At 36.6% G+C, this 26,944-nt stretch overlaps 2 protein-coding genes across 3 annotated transcripts in view; both read left to right on the plus strand.

Annotated features, from left to right (window-relative positions):
- Nucleotides 1–1,626: 1,626 nt before the first annotated feature.
- rorcb (RAR-related orphan receptor C b) lies at nucleotides 1,627–19,284 on the plus strand. 2 transcript variants are annotated; one of them, XM_055201307.2, is made up of 10 exons: nucleotides 1,627–1,878; nucleotides 7,964–8,049; nucleotides 8,250–8,391; nucleotides 8,471–8,935; nucleotides 9,017–9,138; nucleotides 11,118–11,250; nucleotides 11,850–11,957; nucleotides 13,111–13,221; nucleotides 13,784–13,896; nucleotides 16,105–19,284. In XM_055201307.2, the coding sequence occupies exons 1-10, from the start codon at nucleotides 1,872–1,874 to the stop codon at nucleotides 16,264–16,266; spliced, it is 1,449 nt and encodes a 482-aa protein (XP_055057282.1). In that variant the 5' UTR covers nucleotides 1,627–1,871; the 3' UTR covers nucleotides 16,267–19,284. The 2 variants fall into 2 exon arrangements, with proteins under 2 accessions (XP_055057282.1, XP_055057281.1); XM_055201306.2 differs by lacking the exon at nucleotides 1,627–1,878 and adding an exon at nucleotides 7,344–7,779.
- A 494-nt stretch (nucleotides 19,285–19,778) lies between these two features.
- The window catches only part of sh3gl1a (SH3-domain GRB2-like 1a), a 31,754-nt gene continuing 24,588 nt past the window's right edge, over nucleotides 19,779–26,944 (plus strand). The window contains exon 1 of the mRNA XM_055201309.2: nucleotides 19,779–19,988. Within this exon, the coding sequence (XP_055057284.2) occupies nucleotides 19,944–19,988 (45 nt within the window). The 5' untranslated portion in view covers nucleotides 19,779–19,943. The remainder of the gene's footprint in view (nucleotides 19,989–26,944) is intronic.

Genomic DNA, 26,944 nt, shown 5'->3' on the forward strand with positions numbered 1-26,944 from the left:
GTTACATTTAACATTTTCATCTGAATATAACACTGCAATGTGTTCACAGCCACACGTCTTTGTTGATGCGCTCCTGCCATGTTTGCTCAGACAAGTTTGTTTGTTCATATCCATTTATCATGAATCATATCTGTGCATCTGTATTCTCTCACACGTATAAACCCTCTGTATGGATTCGCTCACGCCCCCACCCAGCCCGTAATTGTGCGTTTGCGTAGGTTTAGGGTCAGGATGTCACGGCTGTTGCTATTAGTTACCGAGCAAGCAGGAACACAGAAAAGCTTGAATTTAGAAAAACTCAACAACAATACAGAACAAAGAGATATTGATTATCACACAGCAAATCCAGATTTGTACAAAGCTTTTTCTGTTGTGATATGAGCAGATAAGTGTATTTTGTAGCTGTGATGTCCATTGCATGATAGAGACAGACGAGACAGTGAACAGATGAAAGACATACAGAATAGCAGGAGCCCTGCGGGCTTGTCTGGTAAACAGACTGTATCATAAAAAGAGACAACATGAAAACGAGCAAATCCTATAGGACCTCAAGCTTTAAGGTGAGGATGGGAATTGAAGAGAGGTTGATGGGGAGGAGCCATGGAGAGAGTAGCACATTGTGTGCTGTCTGACTTGTTCCACTAACCTACTTACTAATCGCTGTGTGTTTCATAAGAGCCGCTGCCATAAAATTGCATCACAGTTTATTTCTGCACTCGTCATTGCTGCCATTTAGGAGCTTGAAAGGAGCATAAATGATTTGCACACATAGGCACTTGGGTTATTTCTTGGCATCGCATGACTCAACTTTTATTATTCAGAAAATTGGCTCACAACAGTTTTCTTTTTTGTCATAAGATGTTACTGTATATACAAATGTTTCCGATATATAATAATACATGAAAGACTCATGTTATTCTATCTTTGTATACGGTTGAATGAATGAAAAGAAATTAATAATAAATAATAAATCATGTCGCTGTTCAGCAGATACACAAAGATTAATGGACCATTAAAGGACCTTATTTATATCTAATGACTCAGTCATTTTCTTCTACAAGGATAGTGATTTAATAAAAGAGCCCATTTTGCATAATAAACCTCAAATAGCTGCTAATGGGTGTGCACATAGGAAATAACAAGGCACTGGTAACAGCTTTAAACACATTTAACATTATAATGTGACTTATTGTGTTTCCCGTGCGCTGTAGACTGTAAATATGATTCAGTGAGTCATTACAATTATACTCGGAAAAAAAATCAGACAAAAACATTTCAGTATAAACAACAGTTAAATACCCATTGCATTTAAATAATTGAAGGGTCCCTAAGGGTCTTAAGGACCTATGGGAACCTAAATGTGCTTAAGAATGAGAATGTGAACAAAAATAATTGTTCTAGTATTAATAAAGCTCCAGTTTAATAACCAGTTTTGTGTGACATCCTCACCAAGGGTTAGGTCTTATTTTAAACTATGCTCAATGTCAGTGCAAAAACATGGTTATAATAAGCAGCATAATAAATCAAATCAAATACAACCGTAAAATACATTACGGTTAAGTAATTGCTCGTCCCACCTTAAGCGCTGAAGGGATGCGCGTCCCCGTGAGGACCAGGCGAAAGCGCTCGAGATCATGTGAGAGTCCACGCGTCAGAAAGTAGGTTAGCAGGGTAGAGTGAGAGAGAGCACAATTCAAAGCGTAACACATCGCGAGCCGACAGAAGACCGATTCAAGGACGCAAACTTACTTTGAGGATCTCTCCTATGTTATTACAATGTTCACAGTCGGACCTGAAAAGTTATTTTGTCGTGGCCGTCTCACCTAAGTCAAAATATTGCTCCGCATCCTTTCAACAAACCTTTCAACAAAATGAGAGGTAAGATGTTTGCCATTTATTGGTTATTAGTCGACTGTGCAGTTTATAAAAGTACGCAGAATTGTAAAGTAAGTTAATACGAGAAGAGATTTTGACAGACGTGAATTTTCATGCAGGATATTTGACTCTAACGATGTGCAGATATTACTGACAGATTGAAATAAGCAGACATGTACAGTAGATTAATATTTATTGTCGTTTTACTTGTTTTCTCTCCGTGACATCATTCTTGCTTTTTAGCGCGTATAACGCGATGTTCTTCGGCGCTCTGTTTGATGTTTATTATGTTACAACGTAGCACAACGCGAGTTTGAAATTCTGACGCAATTTTTGGCTTGGTAAAGCTGTGTCAATGTTTAATTGTTTCATTATGGTTATGAGTAAAATCTATGGAGTGTTTTCTTTACGACAAAACCAAATAATTGCGTAAATACATACGCTGAAAATACGCACGACGCAAAAAAGCACTTTTAAAGGCAATGAAGTTCATAGAAATATTAGAAGATATTTGTTGATAGTATAGCCTACTGTAAATCCTTCAGTGCTAATGTGATATGGTTGTATGTAAATGTCGGGGGGGGGGGTGTCTACCGTGTTGTTGTTTTGTGAAAGCAGCATGGCCGGCTGTGTGAGGAGCTTTTTAGATTCGGCTGTTCTACTGACCTAGTTATGTCACTGAAGATTACACAGCAACATTCACAGGCGGAAACCGGGAAGGAGGAGGCGGGGCTTCGATAAAGTTGTGCAAACCCACGCGCTCTGTTTGTGATCGACACAGCCTTTAACCTGAGTTTGATCATGACTTCTAAGATTCGATCCTTATTTTGACATTGACAAAAGACCAAAATTAAAATGACGTTTTTATGCTACTAATGCATGCCAATGTTGTCAATAAATATCGGTTTTGGCATAAAACATAATTTTACATTATTTATTTTAGAATTTATTTTACAAATTCTACAATATTGGTAGATGTTTATATAATTAATATGAATAAATCTAATACATTTTAATAAATAAAAAATACTTGTTAGAATGTTCTGATTTGTCAATTGTAGCATGTGGTCAAGTTATTTATGTAATGTAATGTAATGTAATTTTAATTTAGTATGGTTACGTGGAAAAATTGAGAACACACCTCTTAAAAAACATTTTATTTTTTTTATTTTTACATTTTATGTAAAAAGAAATTATAATAAATATGTGATCTCAAACAGTATAGGCATTACTTTGTCTTGACAAAAAGTTAAGAATAATCAGATGGAGTTGACCTTTCTCTTGTAAATATTGCACCTTTGTCCCGAGTAAATATTGCAATTGTAATTCGTTTTCTTTTCACTTAACTGGTGGCCCAAACATGTTGGGTTTCTTTTGTCTGTAAGCACAAAGTGAGGATTTTCTTTCTCGGTTCATTAGTCCATGGACAAATGTCAAAGCTAGTTGCAAGTGTACATGTCCGGGCACACTGTCGTGAGGTGGGGCTCTGTTTAAATATACACTACATGGCTTATATTCACTAGGCAGCTGAGCATGAAAGCACTGTGTGTCTTGATCGGTGTCACCAAATAATATAATCTGAAAACAGCCGGTCTAGTTTAGAGACAATCTGAACACTATTCAGAAATATTTTTTACGTAAATCTTGATATGTCTTTGAACGTCTGTCTTCTGTTATAATGTAACCTTATGGAAACTCATCAATTGGTCATTTAATTTAAATAAGCTGAGTAAAATATTTAATCTTAAATCTTTAACATTAATCATGATGATCAAAGTCTTTAGTTTCATTTTGTGATTTGTGTAGCTGTTATGTGGTTACTATTTGTACCCGCCTCCACCCATGTTACACAATACCAATATGACGATACTCACCTTCTGTCAAAGAGATGCCACACACGCACGCACGCACACACACACACACACTAATTAACCCATAAAGCATTTTTTCCAAAAAGGTCGTTTGATAAAGGTCATAATGTCTTATTTTGGAGTGTAGCCATATGCCTCTTCTAATGTTTGGTTTGGCAGTAATATAGTCGTTGACCTTTGGTCTGCAATGTCCAGACAGCTGGAACATATTGTACGAAGCATAACCTAAAGTGACTGACACTTTGACCGTTTCACACTGGATTGTCATGTCACTGCGTGAGAACGGGTGTATTATGTAAAACAGGCGAGGTATTACTGTAACTCATTGTTCTTTACTCTGGCATACATACGCAAACCACATTGTCAAAAATCCTTACGCTCATCACTGTGACGAAGGAGCGAGTTGTATGAGTCTAAGAAAAAAATAATTTGTTATTTGAAATCATACATGCATTAAATATACAGGACAGCTATAAATCTTAATAGTTTATAAAGTGCCATTACAACTGGTTGCTTAAAGGGATAGTTAACCTAAAAATTCTGTCATTATTTTCTCATCCTCAAGTTGTTACCTGTATACATTTATGTTTTGTGAATCGAGCAGAATGCAGGAGCAGCACTGACTTTCATTGTAGGAATAAATAATTAATGGTGCTCAAAATCAGTTTAGTTAAAAACATTGCTTACAATATCTTCATTTTTGTTTAGCAGAATAAACAAATTGGTTTGTTACAAGAACATGAGGGTGAGTAAATGATGACAGAATTTTCATTTTTTGGGTGAACTCTCTATTTAAAAACTGTTAGTAACCCTACAACATTTGATCTATATTACATTGTTTTATGTAAGACAAAAACATTATTTAACATGATTGACTCATGGCTGAGTTTAAGTAACAAAGGGAATAATGAAACATTTTAAGTCACTGTCGTCAGAAAGATGGATCAAAAATGTTGATGACTCATTCTGCACTGCACAGATTTTTCTCCGAACAGATTCTCGCTATAAGGAGGTCATTTCCATTGACAGTGCCCTTCATAAGTATTGGGACAATACATCAAAATTGCTCTGTTTGCTGTGGAGTCACGAAATGTCTAAACATTACAAGATAAATATGAGACAAAAGTACAGAATGTCACATTTTATTTTTCACCTTTTTACATATACCATTTATCAACTCAACAGAACAGCATGCTTGTATTTTAAGCATGATTTTTGAAAAACACTGGAAAACCGGGCCGAGTACCAAAACACACTTGTAGCCAATCAGCAGTAAGGGGCGTGTCTACTAACCGACATTGTTGCCTGGGTTGCGTATGTGATGAGCTGTGTCCTAATGTATTAATTGTTCACATATGAAAAGCAGAGAATGTGTAGTATTAGTTTGATCCATCACTTCTGCAGTCTGAATCTTGCATTTGGTGATAACACACTACTGTCACTCAGAATGGAAGGTAGTTGTTTATTGATGCTAAAGCATGTATGAGTTAAAACACAATCAAATAAAATGTTACATTTTGCCTCATATTTAACTTATAAATGTCTTGTAACAAAGCAATTTTGTCTTTACTGTCCCAGTATTAATGGAGGGCACTGTAAATCCTCAAGCGCTTGCTTGGTTAAATCTGTTATGCTCTGCTTAATCTGATCTCTGCTCTTGTGTTATATCATCACTTTACTGTGTAAAGCTGTATATTGAAAGGAGAGTTCACACAAAAATGAAAATGTTGCTAGAAACTTGTAAAGTCTGTGTTTTGCTGATATTTCTAATGAAGCAGGAAACAGGAACACCGTTGACTTCCATAGTAGGAAGAAAATTACTCAGTTGCTTAAAATATCTTCCTTTGTTTTCAACATAATTAAGAAATTTATACAGGTCTGTAACATGAAAGTGAATAAATAATTACAGAATTTTCATTTTTGGATGCCCTCTTTGTACACTGTAAAAAATTAGCTGTAATTATACAGCTGGTTGCCAATAACTTACTTTAGAAGATAAAGACTGAAACTGTTGCCAGTACATTACATAAATGTAAAATCTACATTAAGTTACTGGCAGCTAGTTGCCATTAATACTATAATTTCTACAGAAATGTTTTACAGTGTATTGTTCATTTATGGCAACTGTGGAAAAGGGTGATCTTGTTTATTTTTTTGTTAATATTTAAAGCAACACTATGTAGTTTCCATGTAAAAATGACTTACAGCTCCCCCATGTGGTTGAAAAGCGCAACAGTGCCTGGTATCAGACACTCTTCTGCAGGCAGGGGGAGGGGCGGGGCTTTGTTTCCTACCCTCCACCGCCACTTTCAGAGTGTGCTTGTAGCAGCTAGGAGGCTGCTCAGGTTGCAGCAACAGAACAATTTGTCCAGTTAAAAGTTGTTCTATCACTGAAATAATTTTAGAGACATTATTTAAAGGTAAAAAAACGACATAGTGTTGCTTTAAAGTTAAAATTTAAACAAATGTATACTGGACATTATTTTAATCACCTTTAATCCTTTAGTTTAGTTTCAAAGTCCTGAGGTGTGACAAAAATGCTTAGGAGGTAACACTAAGGTTAATATTAGTTAATGCATTAGTTAAAGTGCACCTATAATATAATATTATTTCATTGCTAAAAAAACAACGCTAAGCTGCTAATCTGTACGTTGTGATTGGCCTGAATACTGACGTCAGCCAGGAAATATGGAGCTCTTTACCATGTTTAAAAGATTCGGTCACAATGCAATGCTAACAGAAGTTAACTTACAGGTTGTGAATCCAAAGTGGTAGGAATTATGATAATGTCGGTCTTGTCCACCTCAAGGAAGTAAACTGTTGCCTACAATCTGTGTGTATTGTAGTCCAAGAAAAGAGATTTAAGTTTGAGACAATAACTTGCGTCATTGATTACCTTCTGCATATCATTAACATGCACTAATACACATGTACACGCTAAACTAAATGTAAAATCGTAAATCTGATGATAGTTGCTCTTTAACATTAACTAACAATATAATTAAATTTTTATAACAATATTATAACATTATTTAAATAAAAAATATGAAATTCACAATGAAATAACATGAACAATTGTATTGACATTAACTAACATTAACAAAGATAACTAAATGCTGAGCAAATATCGCTTATTGTTGGTTCATGTTAACTATGTGTGTATAATTTATATAAATATATTTGCTGCTCTTTATGAGAATCAGTCCTGTGTGACCCTCGACCACAAAATCATAATATATATTATAATAAAATGTACGATTTTTTATGCCAAAAAACATTAGGATATTACGAAAATATATTTTGTAAATTTCCTACAGTAAATATATCAAATATATATATCATTAGTAATATGTGTTGCTAAGAACTTCTTTTGTACAACTTTAAAGGCGATTTATTTGCACCCTCAGATTCCAGATTTTCAAAAAATAATTTCTCTGCCAATATTGTCCTATCTTTACAAACCCTACATCAAATCTTATTCATTCAGCTTTTAGATGATGTACAAATCTCAATTTCAAAAAATGTACCCTTTCGACTAGCTTTGTGGTCCAGGGTCACATATTAGTTCATTGCTGTGTAAAAGAGACATGTATGTATCTGTTGTGACTGGTTCCACCTTAAGACAGTGTTAGGGAAAGGTCTATTCAAATTGCGTGTGCCATGGATCCGCCCATAATAGCCCTCCCCTTTTTCACTGAGAAAGTATGTCAGTAGGACAGCGAGTCCACATGGGCTTAGAACCAAGATGAATGAAGTGACACTCGGAATCAACCAATCACAGACGCAGCTGCTCAGGCAACATCCAGTAGGCTGGCAGAAACAGAAGGGGGCGGGGTCTCTCCATTATTAGACTGAGCATCCCTGAATGGCGTGTTAGTGGAATGTTTGCAGACGAAGGTTATATAACACAGAGAGCAGTATGGGAGGGGCACCTGAGGGCTTACCGATTTTTCCATGGCATGCCACTGTTTATCTTGGTCATTGCTTTCAGCTGACAGACGAACCAGAAAGACAAAATGGAGGATGTTTTTATGCAAGTTGCTGCAGCTTTGTTTTGTTTTTCACGTCACCACTGCATGCAAAGTGTGCTTTTTGTTACATGACACTCAATGCATTTTCTTTATTTTGATTATTTAATGATGATGTGTGAATAATAATTAAGGACTTGTGTGTTTATTTATAAGAAGATATATAAAGATTTTGTGTTTTTATTACAGCTCAAATTGAGATTATACCTTGTAAAATCTGTGGTGACAAATCCTCTGGAATTCATTATGGAGTAATCACGTGTGAAGGATGCAAGGTAAGAAATCTATAATCCCACATCAATTTTACTATGCAAATATACAAACTATGCAGTCTGTCCCTATTTCTGAGTCAGTTTATATCACTAAATATGTTTATATCAATAAATATGTCATTCAACACAAAGACACGCCCAAGAAAAGCCGCACCTTGTTTGAGTCATTCAGTACAATTGGATAACGTCTTTATTGTTTGTAGGGTTTTTTCCGACGCAGCCAGCAGAACAATGCCATGTACTCATGCTCGCGACAGAGAAACTGTATGATCGACCGAACCAATAGAAACCGATGCCAACACTGTCGCCTGCAGAAGTGCCTGGCGCTCGGCATGAGTCGTGATGGTGAGCTTGTGTCTAAATGTTGAATGCTTGTGTCTAAATGTTGGACGATACTTAACTTTCTCTTGTTTACTTTCTGCAGCGGTGAAGTTTGGGCGCATGTCAAAGAAACAGCGAGATAGTCTGTATGCAGAGGTGCAGCGGCACCAACAGCTGTCTCAGGACTGTCTGGCAGGTTTGGGGGGCGGTCTAGAACCGCACGGCCGCGAGGAAACGAGTGAAGACAGCGCGCACAGCCGGCCCTACAGCAGCGGTGAGTCCAGCGATGCCCTCAGCGACCTGGATGACATCGCCACGCTGCCCGACGGTTTGCTTTTCGACCTACCGTTGACACCGGAGGAGGCGAGAGAATACTGCGATCTCGACATACTAGGGGGCGGAACCGGGAGCGTGGGAAGCTCGTCAAGTCAGAGTTCGCCAGAGCCGAGCACTGTAGATTTCACAGAAGCTGGTAATGGGAAGCATGAGTACATGCTGTCTGAAAATAGTCGACTTATGCACTCTATCTTGGGGTCCTTACCAGACAACTTCTCACTAAATAATATAGGTAAGCTACCTTTATAGATTCGCTTTAATGAATTGAGAGAACAGATTTGTGCTTATATTGATTGTGTGCATTTGTGTTTAGAGCGGATCACTCAAAATGTCGTGAAGTCTCACCTGGAGACGTGTCAGTACAGCACAGATGAGTTGAAGAAACTGACCTGGAACCTCTACACACCCGAAGAAACTCGCAGCTTTCAGCTCAAGGTAAATTTGCAGCTACATAAATGTACTAGATCATGTGAATGTCATTGAATGTGAACATTAGCTCATAAATGAATTATGGAATCACGTACCTCAGAATACATTTCTTTATAACCTTAAATATGTTATTCCTTATACATATCTCTGCACCTTTCGGTTGGAGTGTCCACTTGTTTTTTCTTCGTTTTGATGCTGGTTCATTAGAGGTTACAAAGCAAACAATACTGGACATAATTGGAGTATATTCTTTAGGGCTGCAACTAACGGTTATTTTCATGATCGATTAATCGGGCGATTATTTTTCGATTAATCGGCTAATCTGATAAAACCTAAATATTTTATTCGATTTTTCACCTAATATAGCTAAATACAATCCTAAATTATAGGGCATTCACGTGTAAAAGTGTACTTTTAAAAGTTAGAATTTTACTTATCTTTCTGATTTTGATATTTTAAGCCTTATATACAAAAAGTTTGTGCAGCTTTTAAATAGTAAAACATCTGTAATGGGGCATACACACCAAACGCGAGTTCAACGATTTGCGTGAGTAGATTCCATACAAATTCAATGCAAAGACGTGATCAGACGCGTCCTCGCGTGGGGCGATGCCAATTGGGCAGTGCGATGCTGCGAAAACACGCGCTTAAAGTTAAATCACGCAAGTAATCTAGAGCGAGCAACGCGATGGTACGCGTTTGGTGTGTACATAGCATAAGAAGATTATAATAATAAGTGCACAACTCGCGCTGTGTGAAGCAGACGTGTATCCCTGTCCAAAAACTATGGTGGTGCGGGAGTGAATGTGACATCACAACAATTAACCGATAATGAAATTTGTTAACAAGTATTTAAAAAAAAAAGATTCTTGTCGATTTTATCAGTTTGTTTCAGCAGCTCTAATATACTTCAGTTCATGCTTGTGTGACTATGGTTGATAGATGTTTGACGTTGCCAGGTTTCCCATATGGCAAAATATTAATTTTAATATATATATTTCAAAATATACAAAAAAATGGCCCAACAATATATTTTATACCAGTATATTTTTGGCCATTTTTTGATATTTTAAAATATATTTTTTTAAATAAATATATTTAATATTTACGTTGCATTGAAATTAAGAAGAACAACGTTGTATTTTACAAACCTGAAACATAACAAGTTTGAAAGGTTAAAATGAAGTATATTAACTGCAAAAATGTACTTTTAGATCTCATACATACTTTACAAACATTTATATTTTGGCAAATAAAAAGATATTTTGAATTTAGAAATGTATTTGTTTATTTAATGTATTAGTAATTTAATTTAATTTAATTTAATTTAATTTAATTTAATTTAATTTAATTTAATTTAATTTAATTTAATTTAATTTAATTTAATTTAATTTAATTTAATTTAACTAATACATTAAATAAACAAATACATTTCTAATTTCAAAATATATAAAAATATACAAAATGTATTTAGCATATATTTCATACAAATTTTTGCCCAGAAAATATATTATTTTGCTGTATGAACGTGTTCGGCCAATGTCAAGAACTTGTTGTTTACAGGAATCATATTGGCAACTTGCAAAAGGTACGGTAATAAATGATAAAAATCTGTATGCATTATTCACCTGTGTTTTATTTAAATTAAACTTTAATAAAGTAGCATCAAAATGGAGAAAAAACGCCTCTTGTGAACAATACATCGGAAAAGATCCAGTGATATGTACCTGAAGGAATGTATTTTAGGTTGTGCAAAAATGTTTGCAGAGGTACATATGTAGCTCAGTTGGTAGAGCATTGTGTTAGCAGCTCTGAAGGTCATGGGTTTGATTTCAAAGAAACACACATACAGATCAAATGTATAGCTTGCAATGCACGTTAAGTTGGATAAATGCACAAATGTAAATATCTAAAAAGTGGAGGCTTGACATTTCTTAAAAAGTTACATCACTATTTTAAATGTGTCTAAATCTGTGCTTGTTCAGTCCGCAGAATGGATGTGGCAACATTGTGCCCTGCACCTCACGAACGCCATCCAGTATGTTGTGGAGTTTGCCAAGCGCATCTCTGGGTTTATGGACCTCTGTCAGAATGACCAGATTATCCTGCTCAAAGCAGGTCAGTGCCGTCTTCATCTCATACAGATTACACATTACTAATCCCAGATTAGACACCAGATTTATTGCTTGTATTAATTTACCCAGTCAACGACATGATGTGGCATTTTTAATGTACACTAAGTCTCTATTATTTTTAATAGTGTTATGATAATATTTGTGATTAGATAATTGCAGGTGTTTTTCAGTATGCTTTTATTATGCACAAATGCAGACATTTTTAATCATTTTAATTTTCTGTCCACAATATTCTGTGTTAACTGTTGAACTATAAACTAATGTTTGTCTCCTTTTGTGTTTGTTTCTCCAACATTCTATCTACTTCTGTTTTTTGTGCGTACCATATGAAAAATGATATCCCTGAACAAATCCCTTCATGATGACGCTACATTTTGGTGTCATGGAAATATATGACATTTGATTTTCAACTATTTGAAAAACAAAATAATTACAAATGTCTGTTTTTTATTTTTTTGCATGATGGAGCATATTTCTGTTGCTCCTGTCTCCTCTCTATCCTATCATCCTTTTATCTGTCTGTCTCTTCCTCCCCTTTATTTTTTTTTTTTGCTGCTGTCTTTCTTTCTATTACTGTTCCAGGATGTTTGGAAGTGCTGCTGATACGAATGTGTCGCGCTTACAACTCTTCGAATAACACTATGTATTTTGACGGAAAGTTTGCCAGCCCTCAGCTCTTTAAAGCTCTTGGTGAGTCTCTGGGTTTGCTCATATTAACATACTGCAATAAAATGTAAAATTTTGGCAGTGTAGTGTGTAGTATGGATAATATGCATTTATACTATATAGATGGCATACTTGGTCATGTGCATTACATTAACCTGCTCATGCTGTGCGGGGTACTTTTTCCCACAATGCAATGCACTTAATTCATCCATACATTTCCAATAAGTGATATTAATCACAGTTTCTTCATTCAGATGCAAAATCCGCTAAATGTTTTTTATCAGACTCTTAAACGGACACTCCACTTTTTTTGAAAATATGCTCAATTTAGAGCTCCCCTAGAGTTAAACATTTAAATTTTACAGTTTTGGAATCCATTCAGCTGATCTCAGCTGGCGCTACCACTTTTGGCATAGCTTAGCATAATTCATTGATTCTGATTAGACCATTAGCATCACGCTCAAAAATAATCAAAGAGTTTTGATATAGTTCCTCCCATATCGGCATAGAAAATCACAACTTTTAATTTTCCGTCAGTCTTAGTACACGATGTAACTACAGAAGAGTCAAGTTTTAAATAGGTAAAATATCGAAACTCTTTGGTTAATTTTTATCGCGATGCTTATGGTTTAATCAGATTCAATAGATTATGCTAAGCTATGCTAGCGCCAGACCCGGAGATCAGCTGAATGGATTCCAAAATGGTAAAATTAAATGTTTAACTCTAGGTGAGCTGGAAAATGAGCCCTAATTTTTAAAAAGTGGGCTGTCCCTTTAATAAATTCTGTCAACAAAAGGATATTTTTAAATGGCCTGAGGCCAGAATTCAGTGGATTTGATGTAAAAATTATTTGATGAATGTATATGTGCTGAAAGCATTCAGTTAATATCATCTCATTTTAGATGGAGGTAGTGTTTGTAGCAGCTTTGGTCTTAATTATATATATTTTTGGCCTGTAGAAGAATGCATATGTGCGCAGGCTTGCAGTGTTTCTTTACAAAGTAACATCGCCATCTACTGGCCTGCACACGTAATACAGAGGATTTCCTTGTCTTCGTGGATCCATGTAAACACAGTTTTTTTGTGTCTGTGTATGTTACGCAAAGGAAAAACTTCTACAAATGTGTGGTTAAGTAACCCATCAGTACAGTAACACGTGTGTGTATTTATGTCTAGGGTGTGATGACCTGGTAAACGCAGTCTTTGAACTGGCTAAAAACCTGAGCCGTCTGCAGTTGAGTGAAGAAGAAATGGCTTTATTCAGTGCTGCCGTCCTGCTGGCACCAGGTAAGATGCTCATGCCTGTGTCTGGTACCAATTAAGCCTGATTTTACACTGCAGATCTTGATGCCCAATTCCGATTTGTTGACTATATCCGATATCAGCATTTACACTAAACACATGGCGAAACAATTCAAGGTAGACATACTGACCCGGAACAGCTTAAACCACTGAGGAAGTAAAATGTTGCGATATCCAATGGACACAGACACAAAACAAGACATAAAACTTCCACATTACTTTAAGTGGAGCCATGAGCTGAGAATATCCGCATGTATCCGATTCATATTCGATTTATTTCCACATATGAATGAGGCCTAAAACTGACCGGAGAATATCAGAATCTACGCGCTTTTTTTCCTGATTACACGTCCATGGGTCTAATCTGATCTGTGCCACTTGAAAGAAATAAATTGGAATTGAGTCACTTCAAACATGCAATGTAAATGCGGCCTTAGAGACCCATTTGGTGGAATAGTTAAATCCTTGTTTTTGAAACCCTTGTGTATTTGCTTCAGCAAAATGATATGCTACATGCGCTCACAGTTTCAATCACTGCATTTATCAGATCGGCCGTGGTTGACAGAATCTCAGAAGGTTCAGAAGCTTCAGGAAAAGGTTTACGTGGCCCTGCAGCACAGCTTGCACATGAGCGGGGCCGCCACTGAGAAGCTGGACAAGGTTTGTAACCAGAGTCTTGTTTGAAGAGACATATGTTAAAACAAATCTGACCACTGCGTCTGTCTGTGTGAGTACGTCAAGAAAAATAAAATAGTGTAAAATGCTTAAATCCAACAAAGACTAACATTTATTTAAGGTGTCTCAGTAATGTATCTATAAATCTACGAATGGCTCTCGGTTCATTTTTAAGTCAGATATGACTGAAAGAACTTGTTTTAATACAGTAATATGCATTGGGGTATATTTATATAAGGCTCTTTTAGGGAACTGAGTGAAATGTAAGTCACATGCATAAATGTAACTATAAAGTGTACTTGCATAAGTGAGGAAAAGTATTAAGTGTTACATCCTGTTATTGTACTTTAACCTGATAACTACCTAAACCACAGTGTTTAATCTGACACTATGACTTCTTTAGTCACACTGGGAGTGAGCAATTTATTTATCAGATCTTGTTCTGCTTTTTAGTTGCATGCAACCTATGCATGATATTGTGCCGCTGCAGGATACATACAGTGGGTAAAATAAGTATTTGACACATCAGCATCAGTAAGGGGATTTCTAACCATCTGTCCACCAGATGTAGCCATCAAGCCAAATATTGAATTCATCAGAACATTTAAGTATACAAGTTGAGTCATAATAAATAAAGTGAAATGATACAGGGAATAAGTATTGCACACATGAAGAGAAAAAGGTGCAAAATGGCATAGAAAGCCAGGAGATCACCTGAAATCTGTCAGTATTCAGAGTGAAACCCTGCCCTATCAGTACTAATAGATATCAGCTGCTTTAGTCCTAATTGAAGGCCTAACGGCTTATCATTACCCAGGAGGCACACAGGAAAGACTTCATGATGGGTAAAAGAAAAGAACTCTCTCAAGATCTTTGTAGTATTTTTTTTGAAAAGCATTTTGATGGGATTTGTTATTGGCACATTTGCAGAATGGTGATTGTTCCTGTGAGCACTGTGGTAGCGATCACTTCTCCATATACCGCCCACGATCTGGTGCTCGTGTCCAAGGTGTCCAAAGAATAATCAGGAGAGTTCTCCAAGAGCCAAGAACCACTCGGGCAGAACTTCAGGAAGACCTTGCATCAGCAGGTACTGTTGTTTCAAAGAAAACTATAAGCAATGCACTGAATCGCCATGGCATCCATGCACGCTCATCATGCAAGACTCCATTGCTGAACAAAAAACAAACTGTTAAAGTTTGAGAGAGCATTTGGAGAAGCCTGCGAATTATTGGTAGACTACCATAGTATGGACAGATGAAAGCAAAATTGAACTTTTTGGCAGTGATTCTATGCACCATGTTTGGATAAGAAATGGCACTGCCAACCACCCCAAGAACACCATACAAACAGATAAGTTTGGGGGTGGAAGCATCATGGTTTTGGGCTGCTTTTTAGCAAGGGGTACTGGCAGACTTCATATTATTGAAGTCAGGATAGATGGAGAAATATACCGGGACATTCTGGATAAAAATATGCTGCCATCCACCAGAAAGCTGAAAATGAAAGGCCAAGGAAACAATGAAGTGGTTTTCTTGCTCGAATGGCCCAGTCAATCACCTAACCCCATAGAAAATCTATGGAGAGAACTGAAGATCAAAGTTCATAAAAGAGGCCCAAGGAACCTTCAAGATTTAAAGACCATTTGTGTGGAAGAATGGGCCAGAATCACTCCTGAGCAATGCAGATGACTGGTCTCTCCATACAAGAGGCGCCTAGAAGCTGTAATCACCAACAAAGACTTTTCTACAAAGTATTAAATAAAGTGTGTTCAAATCTTATTCCCTGTGTCATTTCACTTTATTTATTATGACTCAACTTCTATACTTAAATGCTCTGATTTCTTTGTATGAATTCAAAATTTGGTTTGATGGCTATATCTGGTGGCTATATCTGGTGGCCAAATCTTATTCCCTGTGTCATTTCACTTTATTTATTATGACTCAACTTGTATACTTAAATGCTCTGATTTCTTTGTATGAATTCAATATTTGGCTTGATGGCTATATTTGGTGGAAATTTTGTGTCAATAGCCCACTTAAAAATCCCCTTACTGATAAAAATGCTGATGTGTCCCCGCTGTATATACAGATTTATTAAATTATATTTTCTTTTCTAAGACAGGTTTGGAATCTGCAAACGGTGCAGAATAACTGATTCATCGGACTGACTGTTGTCATCTTACGTTTGCAGATGGTGTCTAAACTCCCACGGATGAAGTCGATCTGTAACCTGCACGTTGACAAGCTGGAGTTCTTCCGTCTGGTTCACCCAGATACGGCTTATAACTTCCCACCTTTGTACAGGGAAGTCTTCGGCAGCGAGATCAACTTCCCTGACTCCACCAACAGTTAGAGAGAGAGAGAGAGAGAGAGAGAGAGAGAGAGAGAGAGAGAGAGCACTGTAGAAAGAGAGGAAACAAAAGATCATTACATGTAAAAACATAAAGGGGCCAACAAAGTATTTTAGATTCCATGCTGACCTGCTGTCCAATACAGAAATTATTATTTTGAAGAAAAAAAACAAGTAGACAGTAGGATTATTCCTGGGATTGTGCCATCTAATCTAGCTGTTTTTATTTTATGGAAACACTCCTAAATTATCATTTATGTACAGATGAACGATTATAAGGGTCCTTTGCATGCTGATGTATAGGCAATTCTGTATAGTGTACACAAAAGGATAAAGGAGTGTATATGGTGATTTTTGGATTAAATGCCTTTCATTCCATTGACTTCCATGTAATCGCGTGCGTTGCATCTCGCTGCGTTCAAAAGTTCAATTTTGTTGAACTCTGATCTGCGAATTCTTTACCAGTAACAAGTAGGAGATCTTGGAAATCCAAGATGGAGGAAACATGAATAGTAGCGATGTCGCACAATCCCCTCTTGTTCAACACTGATTTGAAAGATTATATATTTTAACATTTAAACAAATATTTTCTTTCAATATAAATTCGCTTGTTAAAACGACGACTTGCATGATGTCATATCCTGTTTTTCAGGGGTTTTATGCTGAAAGTCTAGTGTGACCGCTGCAAACCATTCTTCCACATACTGTAGATCATAAACCTTCTGGAGAGCACAACACCCTTTAAATGAAGTGTTTAAAACAAAAGTCACCTCACCTAATCGCTTTTTTAGTGTACATATCACTCCTGTCTCCAATTGTTGTTTCACCCTCAGACGAATCATGAATGTATCCCACAGGCTATAGCACTTATTTTGTTTTGAGACAGAATGTAGATGTTGCACTTTTGGTCCGAAGTTACGCTTTAAAAAACTTTGACAATCTACTATCTAAAAAAAAAAAATCCCATGTATTCAGTAAAAATCAAGGACCAAAACTTTATCACTGCTGAGTTTGATATTAGTTAGATGCTGTGTTGGCCATGTTTTTAAATACAAAAATGCACGGACAAATCTCCATTTTATAGTGGACAAATGGTTGCCCAAAAACTGCCATTGTAAATGCGTCATCATATATTTTTAAATATTTTCATTTGTTTGTCTGTTTTTTACAAACTGAGAGCCGTTTTGGTTATTTTTTATAGTAGTTGACAGCTTCACTTGTATTTAACTTGGAATATTTGGATTAACTTAACTATTATTTAATATGCAATCACTTTTTCTTTGAACAATTAACCTGGTAATTATTACTACTAATGTGTAGTCATTGCCAAACGTTTGTTTTTACGATAAAGAAATGAAAACCAAATGCACAAAATCATCACTTTCACATTTGTTTAAATCGATGAATACCTCAATCTCTTTTAGTGTAATAATCTGACGTTTATGAAAACAAACTGTGTCATGACTGTAAAGTTTTGGTGAACACAGTATTTAAAGCGGTTATTCCACCCCGTACGTACACGTTTGCTCAGGCACATTTTGACAGTGTTTGGTGCTGCTCCTTGTTATAAATTTTTTAGATTTATTTTATTTTTTTATCGATTCAATGTAATGAGAAACCTCAGTCCCATGATCCTCTCCCTTGTAAATGCCACTTTTAAAAAAGCAACTTTCATTTAATTTATATGATCATTTTAAAATAGGAATGTATATAAATTAGCATATTTAGAAGAGAAAGATGTAAAGGTGGAGCAGGTTTACTGGAAATGGGAATGTTAAAGGAGGATCAAACCAGGACTATTACCAGCTGGCTAAATCATACCAGAGAGGTAAAAAAAACTTTGCTTTGGACGGACTTCCACACAGTTTGTTGCGGCTGGACATTGCAACCTGGTCTCCAGAGGTATCCGTTCTGGTCGAAATTGGGTTTTCTGGATAAAAACGATGTTTTCTGGGACAACCCTAATAATCTCAGCCTGAAGACCAGTCCTCCAGTAGGATCACCTGGTGGCGTTTTCACACACAAAAGACAGTCGGATATTCAGAATGTCAATGGGATATCTCTGTCCGTCAAAGGTTACAGATACGTATAAACAGCATGAACATGAAGTTATACTGTGGCTGCATTGAAAATGACAGTGATTTCTGTTGTATTATTTTGTAAATTGTTGATCACCTCTCCCTATGTCAATTTTTGTGGTCGAGATCTCGTCCTTCCTTTGTTACCTGCATGTCCACGCAGTTTTGACTGAGGTCTTAGCTATTCCTCTGAATCATGGTTCACAATATTGTTTATACTAGTACTACTATATATACTGTGCAATGGTTTTAGGCAATTCTCAAATGAATGAGTGATCATACAATCTACACAAAAGACAAAATTAAATGATTTTGTGTTCAATGCTCAAGGAAAGAATGAAAGTCGGTCATATTTCTATCTGGCCAGCCATGTTCAGGAAACTTCAATGAAACGTGTGGTTCATAAATATGGGAATTCTGTCTATGTAATGTATTTTGAAACGTGTTGTTTTGACAACCCCAACCTCTAGGCCTTTGATGCATGCCTTTCTGTCAAAGAAATTGTGTTGTCTCATCAGTCACTTTGTACAACAGTATATGTGGTTCCACGTTTATTTCGTTTTTTTCTGTAGAACTGTGTCTATCACAAAAAAAAGAGTTATTCTCAGGTTGACAGCTGGTCTCTGTCTCACCCAGTATTTTCTGCCGACTATATTACACACACATACACTGTCGTATACCCCCCCAAATACGCACCCATACACATGTTGCACCGAATAGGAGACCTGTATTCTCGATCACTGTGTCCTGTAGCTATATTTAAGAAAATATATATATATATATTTTTGTGAATGTCAATCACAAAGTGTCAAAGACCTTTCCTGTTTCTGCTAATGTACTTTAACAGGTTCTTTCAGCTTGAATTGTATAAGACATAGAATATGAAAGAAAATTAAATAAAATCAATAAAAACTAAAGATGGATTTTATTCTTTTAAAATAAATGCTGTTCTCTTTTGTGGTTTGTTTACATTTTCACATGTACAGTAGCATGTACTTAATTTTATATGTCATCTTTCCTACCTCACTTTTAATGCAATTAGTTTGACACACCTTAGATGCTATGTTTATCCTAAAATAAAACTATAATAGCCTACATGTGAAAAAACTAGAGGTATTTTATAACAATTTCTTCTAGAAATAGTTTTTGGTTGCTTAAAAAAAAACTAAAGGAAATCAATACCCAAACACGCAATGGTGTTTTTAATATCATTTACAAAAAATTACCATGGCAACTGTACACTGATAAATGTTTACCCGGAAGTTTGCCAATGCAGGCTATGCAGTCTACCAGTTAACAAAGTTTACTACATGTTTAATAATACATCGTTTATTATATTTAATATGTAATATAAATACATTACAAAATACTAGATTTACATTAAATCGTGACGTCGAACGCAGTCGACCAATCAGAACGCTGCTTTTATATGCGTCCGCCGCACGCTTGACAGCTTCCTTGATTGTAATGAAGCGTTCGTGTGACGCTGAGCTCGGCAGGTTAAACTGAGCAGGAAGAAGCGATAGTTCACAGCACTTAGGAAGTAAACATTTTTTCTTTTTCAAACAGTTTTTGAGTTAAATTTAAAGAGACGACGCGAAGATGTCTGTTGCCGGACTGAGGAAACAGTTTTATAAAGCCAGTCAGGTGAGTGGTGTTTCCACGTCAGCCAGTGCACGAGCGCAAATCTGAAAGTATCTTACGACCAAAACTATTCAAGACTCTAATTTCACGACTTATGAAGTAACAGATACGAAGTTTGTAAAGTTTTGTGGTTCTTTTATTTATTTGTGTAAACCGAAAGCATTTGCGTTCACCTGTTACGGTGAGGTAAAAGTTTGGCTATGAAAGAAAAGTGAGTTGTTTTGATACGTGAGTTAGACTGCTCACTAGATTTTGAGACAACCCCTTTTGAGTTTGAAAAAACTTTGTTTCTTAAAACAATTTGTTATTCATATAGCTGTTTTACTGATTTTTTTAAAGAAATGACTAAGGTGAGTCAGTATTTTAGTTGTAATAGGGTGGGACACTTTTCTATTCATTGCACTGACAAAAAATGTCTAACTATATCCTAAAATACCCTATTGTAATCTACATAATAGTGTATTATCAATTTTTAAAATGTCATGCAACTTACTGGAAGAAGGGCAGTATTTCATTGCATGCAATTGTGGCCAGGATGTGGCCAATAGTTTGGTATAGATCAGGGGGTTCTCATCCTTTTGCAACGTACAGCCCACCAATGACTGGTTAAAAATATCCCGAGGACAACCTTTCCAAACATGATAGTATAAAGCAGATTACAGATAAACGATTCTTTGTGACATGCCTTTCACGACACTTAAGTGGCAAAAGGTACACCTGGTGGTACCCCTGGAGATAAAGGACCAATATCATTTCGAGCAGAAAAAAAAACATTTAAAGGGGTCATATCATGAGAAAATTTTAACGATATAAAATGTGTCTGTGGTGTCCCTAGATTGCGTATGTTACGTTTTAGCTTATAATACCCCACACAAAATTTATTACAGCATGTTAAAGTTGCCACTTTAGTTGCGCGCACAAATTTGCCATATTTGGGTGTGTATTTTAAAATGCAAATGAGCTAATGAAATGCACAATGATCTGATTAAACACTGATCGCCATGATGGTGGCATGTTAAAATTGAGGGTATCCCACACCGGAGTCACAGGGAAGTGCCATGGACAGCTTGGGGCGCCAAACCCTTCCACTTATGTTGTTAGCAAATCAGTATTGTTTTTATGTTTTTGACCTCATGTGATTGGACCGGTTTCAGTGAGTCCCTTATAGGGGTGTGCCATATCATACCGTTTACGATAATACTGGTATATTTTTTACATGATAAAAGAACGTCATATCATGATATCAATGATATAGCAACGTGATGACGTATGGTGCATTTACGTTCCCTAACGCGCACAGCAACAACAGCTGAGAGCAAGACAACATGTCAGCAACGAGAGTACAACCAAGCTGTTCGCGAGGAGGAGATACTAGCAGGCAGCAGTGAGTGATGTGCGGCCAAAAAGTAAACGAATGACTCAACTGAGCAACGCCGTGCAAATTGCTTTAGTCACTGTTAAACTAAAGTGTTAAGGAGTTGCGTTATATAGGGAAAACACTGCCAACTCGTACCACTGTGATGACAGGAACTTATTTTAATGACTGAATTTAAATCCAACAAATGTTCACATACTAGTTGTACTGATGCACGTTTACTTAATATTTAATTAGACAGATCCATCTTTTCTATTCATTTTCCATTAAATTATGTGATCTGATGAGTTTAAAGCACCGTTTTACCCTTCAGTGAGTGCCGCGAGGCGCAGGCGCACCGTCCACTCCTTGCTGATTTCTTAGGTGTTTATATGGAAATCTGATTTATTCACTTGATTTTTATCTGAACTACATGAGCATTTATCTAACAAACCCAAATGTGCTTAATGTTATTTATTTGATGTTTATGCGAACAAAAGTGCACTTATGTAAAATCATTTTACAAATTAAAATTTTAAATAGTTAGCTAATGACTTAAGTTTCTGGGATCTGTGAAAATTACTGAAAATCTGTGATAGTGTCATAGTGATGTAAAATTTTCATACCATATCATCTCTAGTTTGTACTTTGTTTAAATTTGACTCATGCCTTGTGATTGTGTCACTACTTTTGCACTTTAATGCTATTTCTTACAATGGATTTTCACTTTGAATTAGGTAGTCTGTCATCTGACAGCTCATTGGATGGAAATTGCCCTTCCTTTTCCATAATTTTTTATACCGTCATAAATATCATTACCGCAAAAATTCTTAAAATATCATGATATAATTTTGAGGCTATTTGCCCACCCCTACTCCCTTACCCCGGATTTCCACCAACTGCGAAGCGGCTAAAGATCGGCCCCAGTGAGTTACGGCTCTGCACTCCGCCGTCCGCCAATACCCACCAGTTCCGTATTTGTTGCAGAGCGGCTGCGTGCTGAAATGACGAGGACCCATGAGGTCTCGCAAATTGACATGATGATCGTGCGATATCTAGTTCTGTCTCCGCCCATTATGACGTTAAATTATGACGTTTTGCTTAACTGATAGTTACGGTACTGATCAGTGGAAGCAAGTGAAATATCTCGAGATAAAAGAAAATATGGTTGTATTCTAATAAAACCACCCTTTTAAAAGACATTCAGTTGAAAAAAGGGATTAAGGAGCTTGGACCAGATCGACCCAACGTGCAATTTCAGCATGTGTCAATTGATCGCGGTCAAACTTACACTGTGTGCTTTTTCAGCACTTCTTATGGCAAATGAAGTTGGCTAGCTAGGTGCGATGCAAGTCATACCTTTTATAGTTTTCCCTATTTGCTATTTGTTTGCTGGCACCAAAATGTTGTGGACAACAATAAGGCTTCATGACTTAAAACAACTCCCTGAAAGGTGCAAGCGCCATAAAAGCCTATGTTATTCATTAGCGATTTTGGGCAAATATGATGTTATTTATAGCAACTGGCGCTCTGTGGTGTGAGATTATAGCTGTGGCCGTACAGCCGCTGTGTTTACATTCATAGAAAATGTGTTAGATTTTTAAATGCAAGGCGCAACGGCTTCTCACCCGATGTGCGATCTTGAGGCTCCAATATTTTTGGAAGCTTACTGTGTTTAAGGGAACTTCGAGAACCATGCAGAATGAGCTGTATGTTGGACTGTATGTTGTGAGGGAACACATAATCCAAAAAGCACAGAGCAGCGCGTTTCTCTCAATCTAGGCCAACCAGACCATCGATGCTGCCACACAGTGCCAAATTGTGGTTGTGCTGCTCTACATTGATGGAAAAAACAACATACTGGCCTGTGATTAGGCAACTTCAGTGTGTGTGTGTGTGTGTGTGTGTGTGTGTGTGTGTGTGTGTGTGTGTGTGAATGATCACCTGTTTAGTTCATTACTGATAATAGACCCACATTGAACTCAAATTCATAGATTCATAGTACATGTATTGCATGCTAATAGTTGACTTTAATCGTACAGCATTTTAGCTAAGCAGTAATGATACATCATCACCTGATAAATGGATATTTACAGTCCTGCATTACTTGATTTTAAGTTTGTTTGCGCCCTCTTAATTCTTTTTTTTTAGCCCCAGCTGCCACTGCGTTCACAAGTAGTGTCACCCAAACAAACCTATTTAATTCAGATAATAGTACTCTTTATAGGCTTAAACACACTCTAGTTGTAATGTTTGATGTTTAATTGCTAAAATGGAAATACAAGTGATTTATTGTGAGGAGAAACCATCTAAACACTAAATGGATTCTCATTACTGTGCTAAAGTTTTTACTGACCCAATTATTGTTTTAAATGATTCACCAGTGTGCACAATTTTACAAAATAGGCTTATGTAATGTCTTGTAGGAAGTTATGACTACAGTGAGCTAATTGATGTTATTTTCTAATTAGTGTTATAAGCCACCCACATTATAAAGAGTACTGCTTAATTTCAATGTATTGTTGGTAAAATATATATTAAAAAAATGTGTGTAGTGGTTTAAACACAAAGCCAGCAGATAATGAACGTAACTGTGAATGGAGATTTATAAAAGTTAGCTGGATTAACTTTAAATCATCTGGATTTAAGATAGTCACATGCACTTAATTACAAGGAACCTTGTTTATTAAACACAGCACCTGTTAAGAGTTTCACATGCAGTATCAGGGACACAAAGGGGCAGTTTCCTTGACAGGTTTGTCATAGTCCCAGACTAAAATGCATGTTTGTGCTGCCTCAATTTAAAAACATCTTGCACTGACATATCTGAACATATATCAGTGCCATTGTTTTGTCTCAAGATGTACACCTGTATTGTTTTTTTTTTTGTAAGCCATGTTTGTAAAAACGGCTTAAATGTCCTAATATAACTAAGGGCTAGTCCAGGATTAATCTAAACCCTGTCCGGGTAACCGCCCCAAAGAGTTTTTGAAGTATGTTTTGGCCATCAGTCCCAACATTCCTTCATCCTATTGCCGGAGGAAAACAAATCAGACGTGCATCTACATGTCTCAGAAATATCAGAGTAAAGCATCTTATGAGAGAGATGAAAACATGCTGGGCAAATATATGTCAAACTTAGTTTGTTTTTTTCTAAATAAATAAGTTAAAGGGATAGTTCAGCTAAAAATGAAAATTACCCCATGATTTACTCACCTGCCTCAAGCCATCTGAGATACATGTCCATTCTCTTTCAGGCCAACCTTATTTGAGTTATTTTAGAAAATGTCGTGGCTCTTCCAAGCTTTATAATGGTAGAAAACAAGGTCCACGACTTTCAAGCCCAAAAAAGTGCATCCATCCTTTACAGACTAAAATAACTAGCTTATTTTAATGTCAATGATAACTAGCATCCGGTTGACATTTGCATCAAGTTGCCCATGTTTCCTCTTTGTCTTATGTAAACGAGGTCAGTTAACAAAAACAAATTTGTCTCTTTTCTTAAAGAAAAACATACACCCTAAAAATAAGGTGCTCTTCACAGCAATGCCATACAATAACTATTTCTTTTTTACCATTTAAAGAACTACAAGTGTAGTTTTCTCCTTTATCTAATTTTACAACGCTGATTCCACTCAAAACAGATGTTCAAAATTCAGATGTTATCACACCATAAGGGGCTGTTTACACTTGGTATTAAGATGTGTTTTCATCGATCGGATCACAAGTGGACGAGAGAGACACATTACGTTTACACCTGGTATTTAAATCCGTCTCTTTTGTCCACTTTCGACCGCTTATATGCTGAATACTATGAGGGGGTGGTCTGTTAGACGGTGGGCGAGTCTCTCTGCTGTCATTCAAACCCGAGCGGGAGTAATTATGAGTTTATATGGACGCAAATTAATATTATGTCGGAGTGCACTGCTAGTTTAGCAAGTAAACATGCTGCACAGTGTTTTGTACATGAGTATGTAAGAGCTTTCTTTGAATTTTCAGCGCAATTGATGAAATAGGATCGCGCAACTTTCACACGCTTTCAAAACGAAACTACGGAGATCAGCCGCTTAGTTTTATCAATGAAATGCTAAAAATAGCCCGGTTCAATGTGTGTTCACGCCAGAAGTCAAAAAAGACGTAAAACTTGTGTTTAATACCTCAGAATAGATAAATGGGCAGAGAGAAGGCGGTCGCGTGTGGCTGTTCGAACGCATTCAACCACATGTGCGTTCCGCAACTCCAAAACGATCCGATCGAAAGTGGTTTCTACCACCTCTGGATGTGGTTGAAAGTGGTCGAAAGTGGACGAGCTCAAAACGTTTTGAACACCGTTTACACCTGGCATTAAAGTCGTCCACTTGTGATCCGATCGACGAAAACACATGTCAACGCCAAGTGCAAACAGCCTCTAAGATATTTACTCGCTTTGCTTTATTTTCTAACTAGCGTTGTTGGTGTAGGGGGTTTGAAGGATCGGGGACATACATTTTAGGGTTGGACTAGTTAGTTCTCTACTGTATGTATTCTCTGACTGTTATATTCCTCTGCTATCCTGAACACAGTTAAACAAAAGGGAACAAAAGCAAGGGTCTCAAGTTGTTTTTAACTTAACATGTCGTTGTAAAAATGCAATGGTCGTGAAAAAATAGGGAGGGGACTTCCTTTTTGAACATTTGTTTTGTTGTTTCCAATGACATATTTATCACAACCTCCGCAGTGAGGAACTTAAATTTGTGGGCTTGCTGTCAGTAAGATTATGATCTCTAAATTGTAGGCCGGTAGTTATCTTAATGGAGAATGCATTTTGAAGTTGTGCAGGCTGAAATCCTATTTGATTTCACCTGCTTGATTTGGAAAAGTAAAACTGCGTGTGCGTGTGCGTGTGCGTGTGTGTGTGTGTGTGTGTGTGTGTGTGTGTGTGTGTGTGTGTTGGCTCATGCACACCCAAAAGGATTCATTACAGGTGTGTTAGGAATTCATTTAAGTTTAGTTACCAAACTGGATTCCTATTCACTTAGTGTACACGCCCACCAAACAGTCAGTAGTCAACAGCCAGGTTTCTTTGAGCCTTGTAGCATGTTTTTCTCCTTCCTTTCTCTTTATGTTTTTACTCTATTACATTTTTTTGTACACTTACATATTGACAAGACTGTTTTTGGAAATTGTTTATTGTCAGTCTTTATTATTTATTGTCCTCTGTCAGTCTTTAAAGTAACTAATGTTTATTACCATGTGGGCATTTACCTTCCTGCTATGTAAACCTGATATGTTACAACATTGCCATTGTTCATGTGAGTCTGTAACACCGCTGTGTTAGATTTGCTTTAGGCCAAAGATAATAATGCAAACAGATCTGAAGTTTGTTTAAACTGCTTGACTTCCTTTTTATATCAAATCACTCGGCACTTTAACCCAATTTTATTAGTATTATGGTAAATGGTAAATGGTAAATGGTAGGGCTGTCACTTTTGAGAAAAATCAAATTCGAATGGATATAGAATATCATGCAATGTATCCGAATATATTCGAATATCTAGGTGCCCCCCGTGCGCATCAAAAAAAAAAAAAACGTAATGGAGATTCAATTTATTAACAGTGACAGTCA

Source organism: Misgurnus anguillicaudatus, chromosome 2 (genome assembly GCF_027580225.2).
Source record: "Misgurnus anguillicaudatus chromosome 2, ASM2758022v2, whole genome shotgun sequence".
In the NCBI taxonomy this organism is placed as follows: domain Eukaryota; kingdom Metazoa; phylum Chordata; class Actinopteri; order Cypriniformes; family Cobitidae; genus Misgurnus; species Misgurnus anguillicaudatus.

Coding starts and splice junctions, on each gene's coding strand:
- rorcb (XM_055201306.2), top strand. CDS start 7,701: ATGGCATGCCACTGTTTATCTTGGTCATTGCTTTCAGCTGACAGACGA. Junction 8,392..8,470: donor GCTCGGCATGAGTCGTGATG/GTGAGCTTGTGT, acceptor TACTTTCTGCAG/CGGTGAAGTTTGGGCGCATG. Junction 11,958..13,110: donor TCAGCTCTTTAAAGCTCTTG/GTGAGTCTCTGG, acceptor ATTTATGTCTAG/GGTGTGATGACCTGGTAAAC.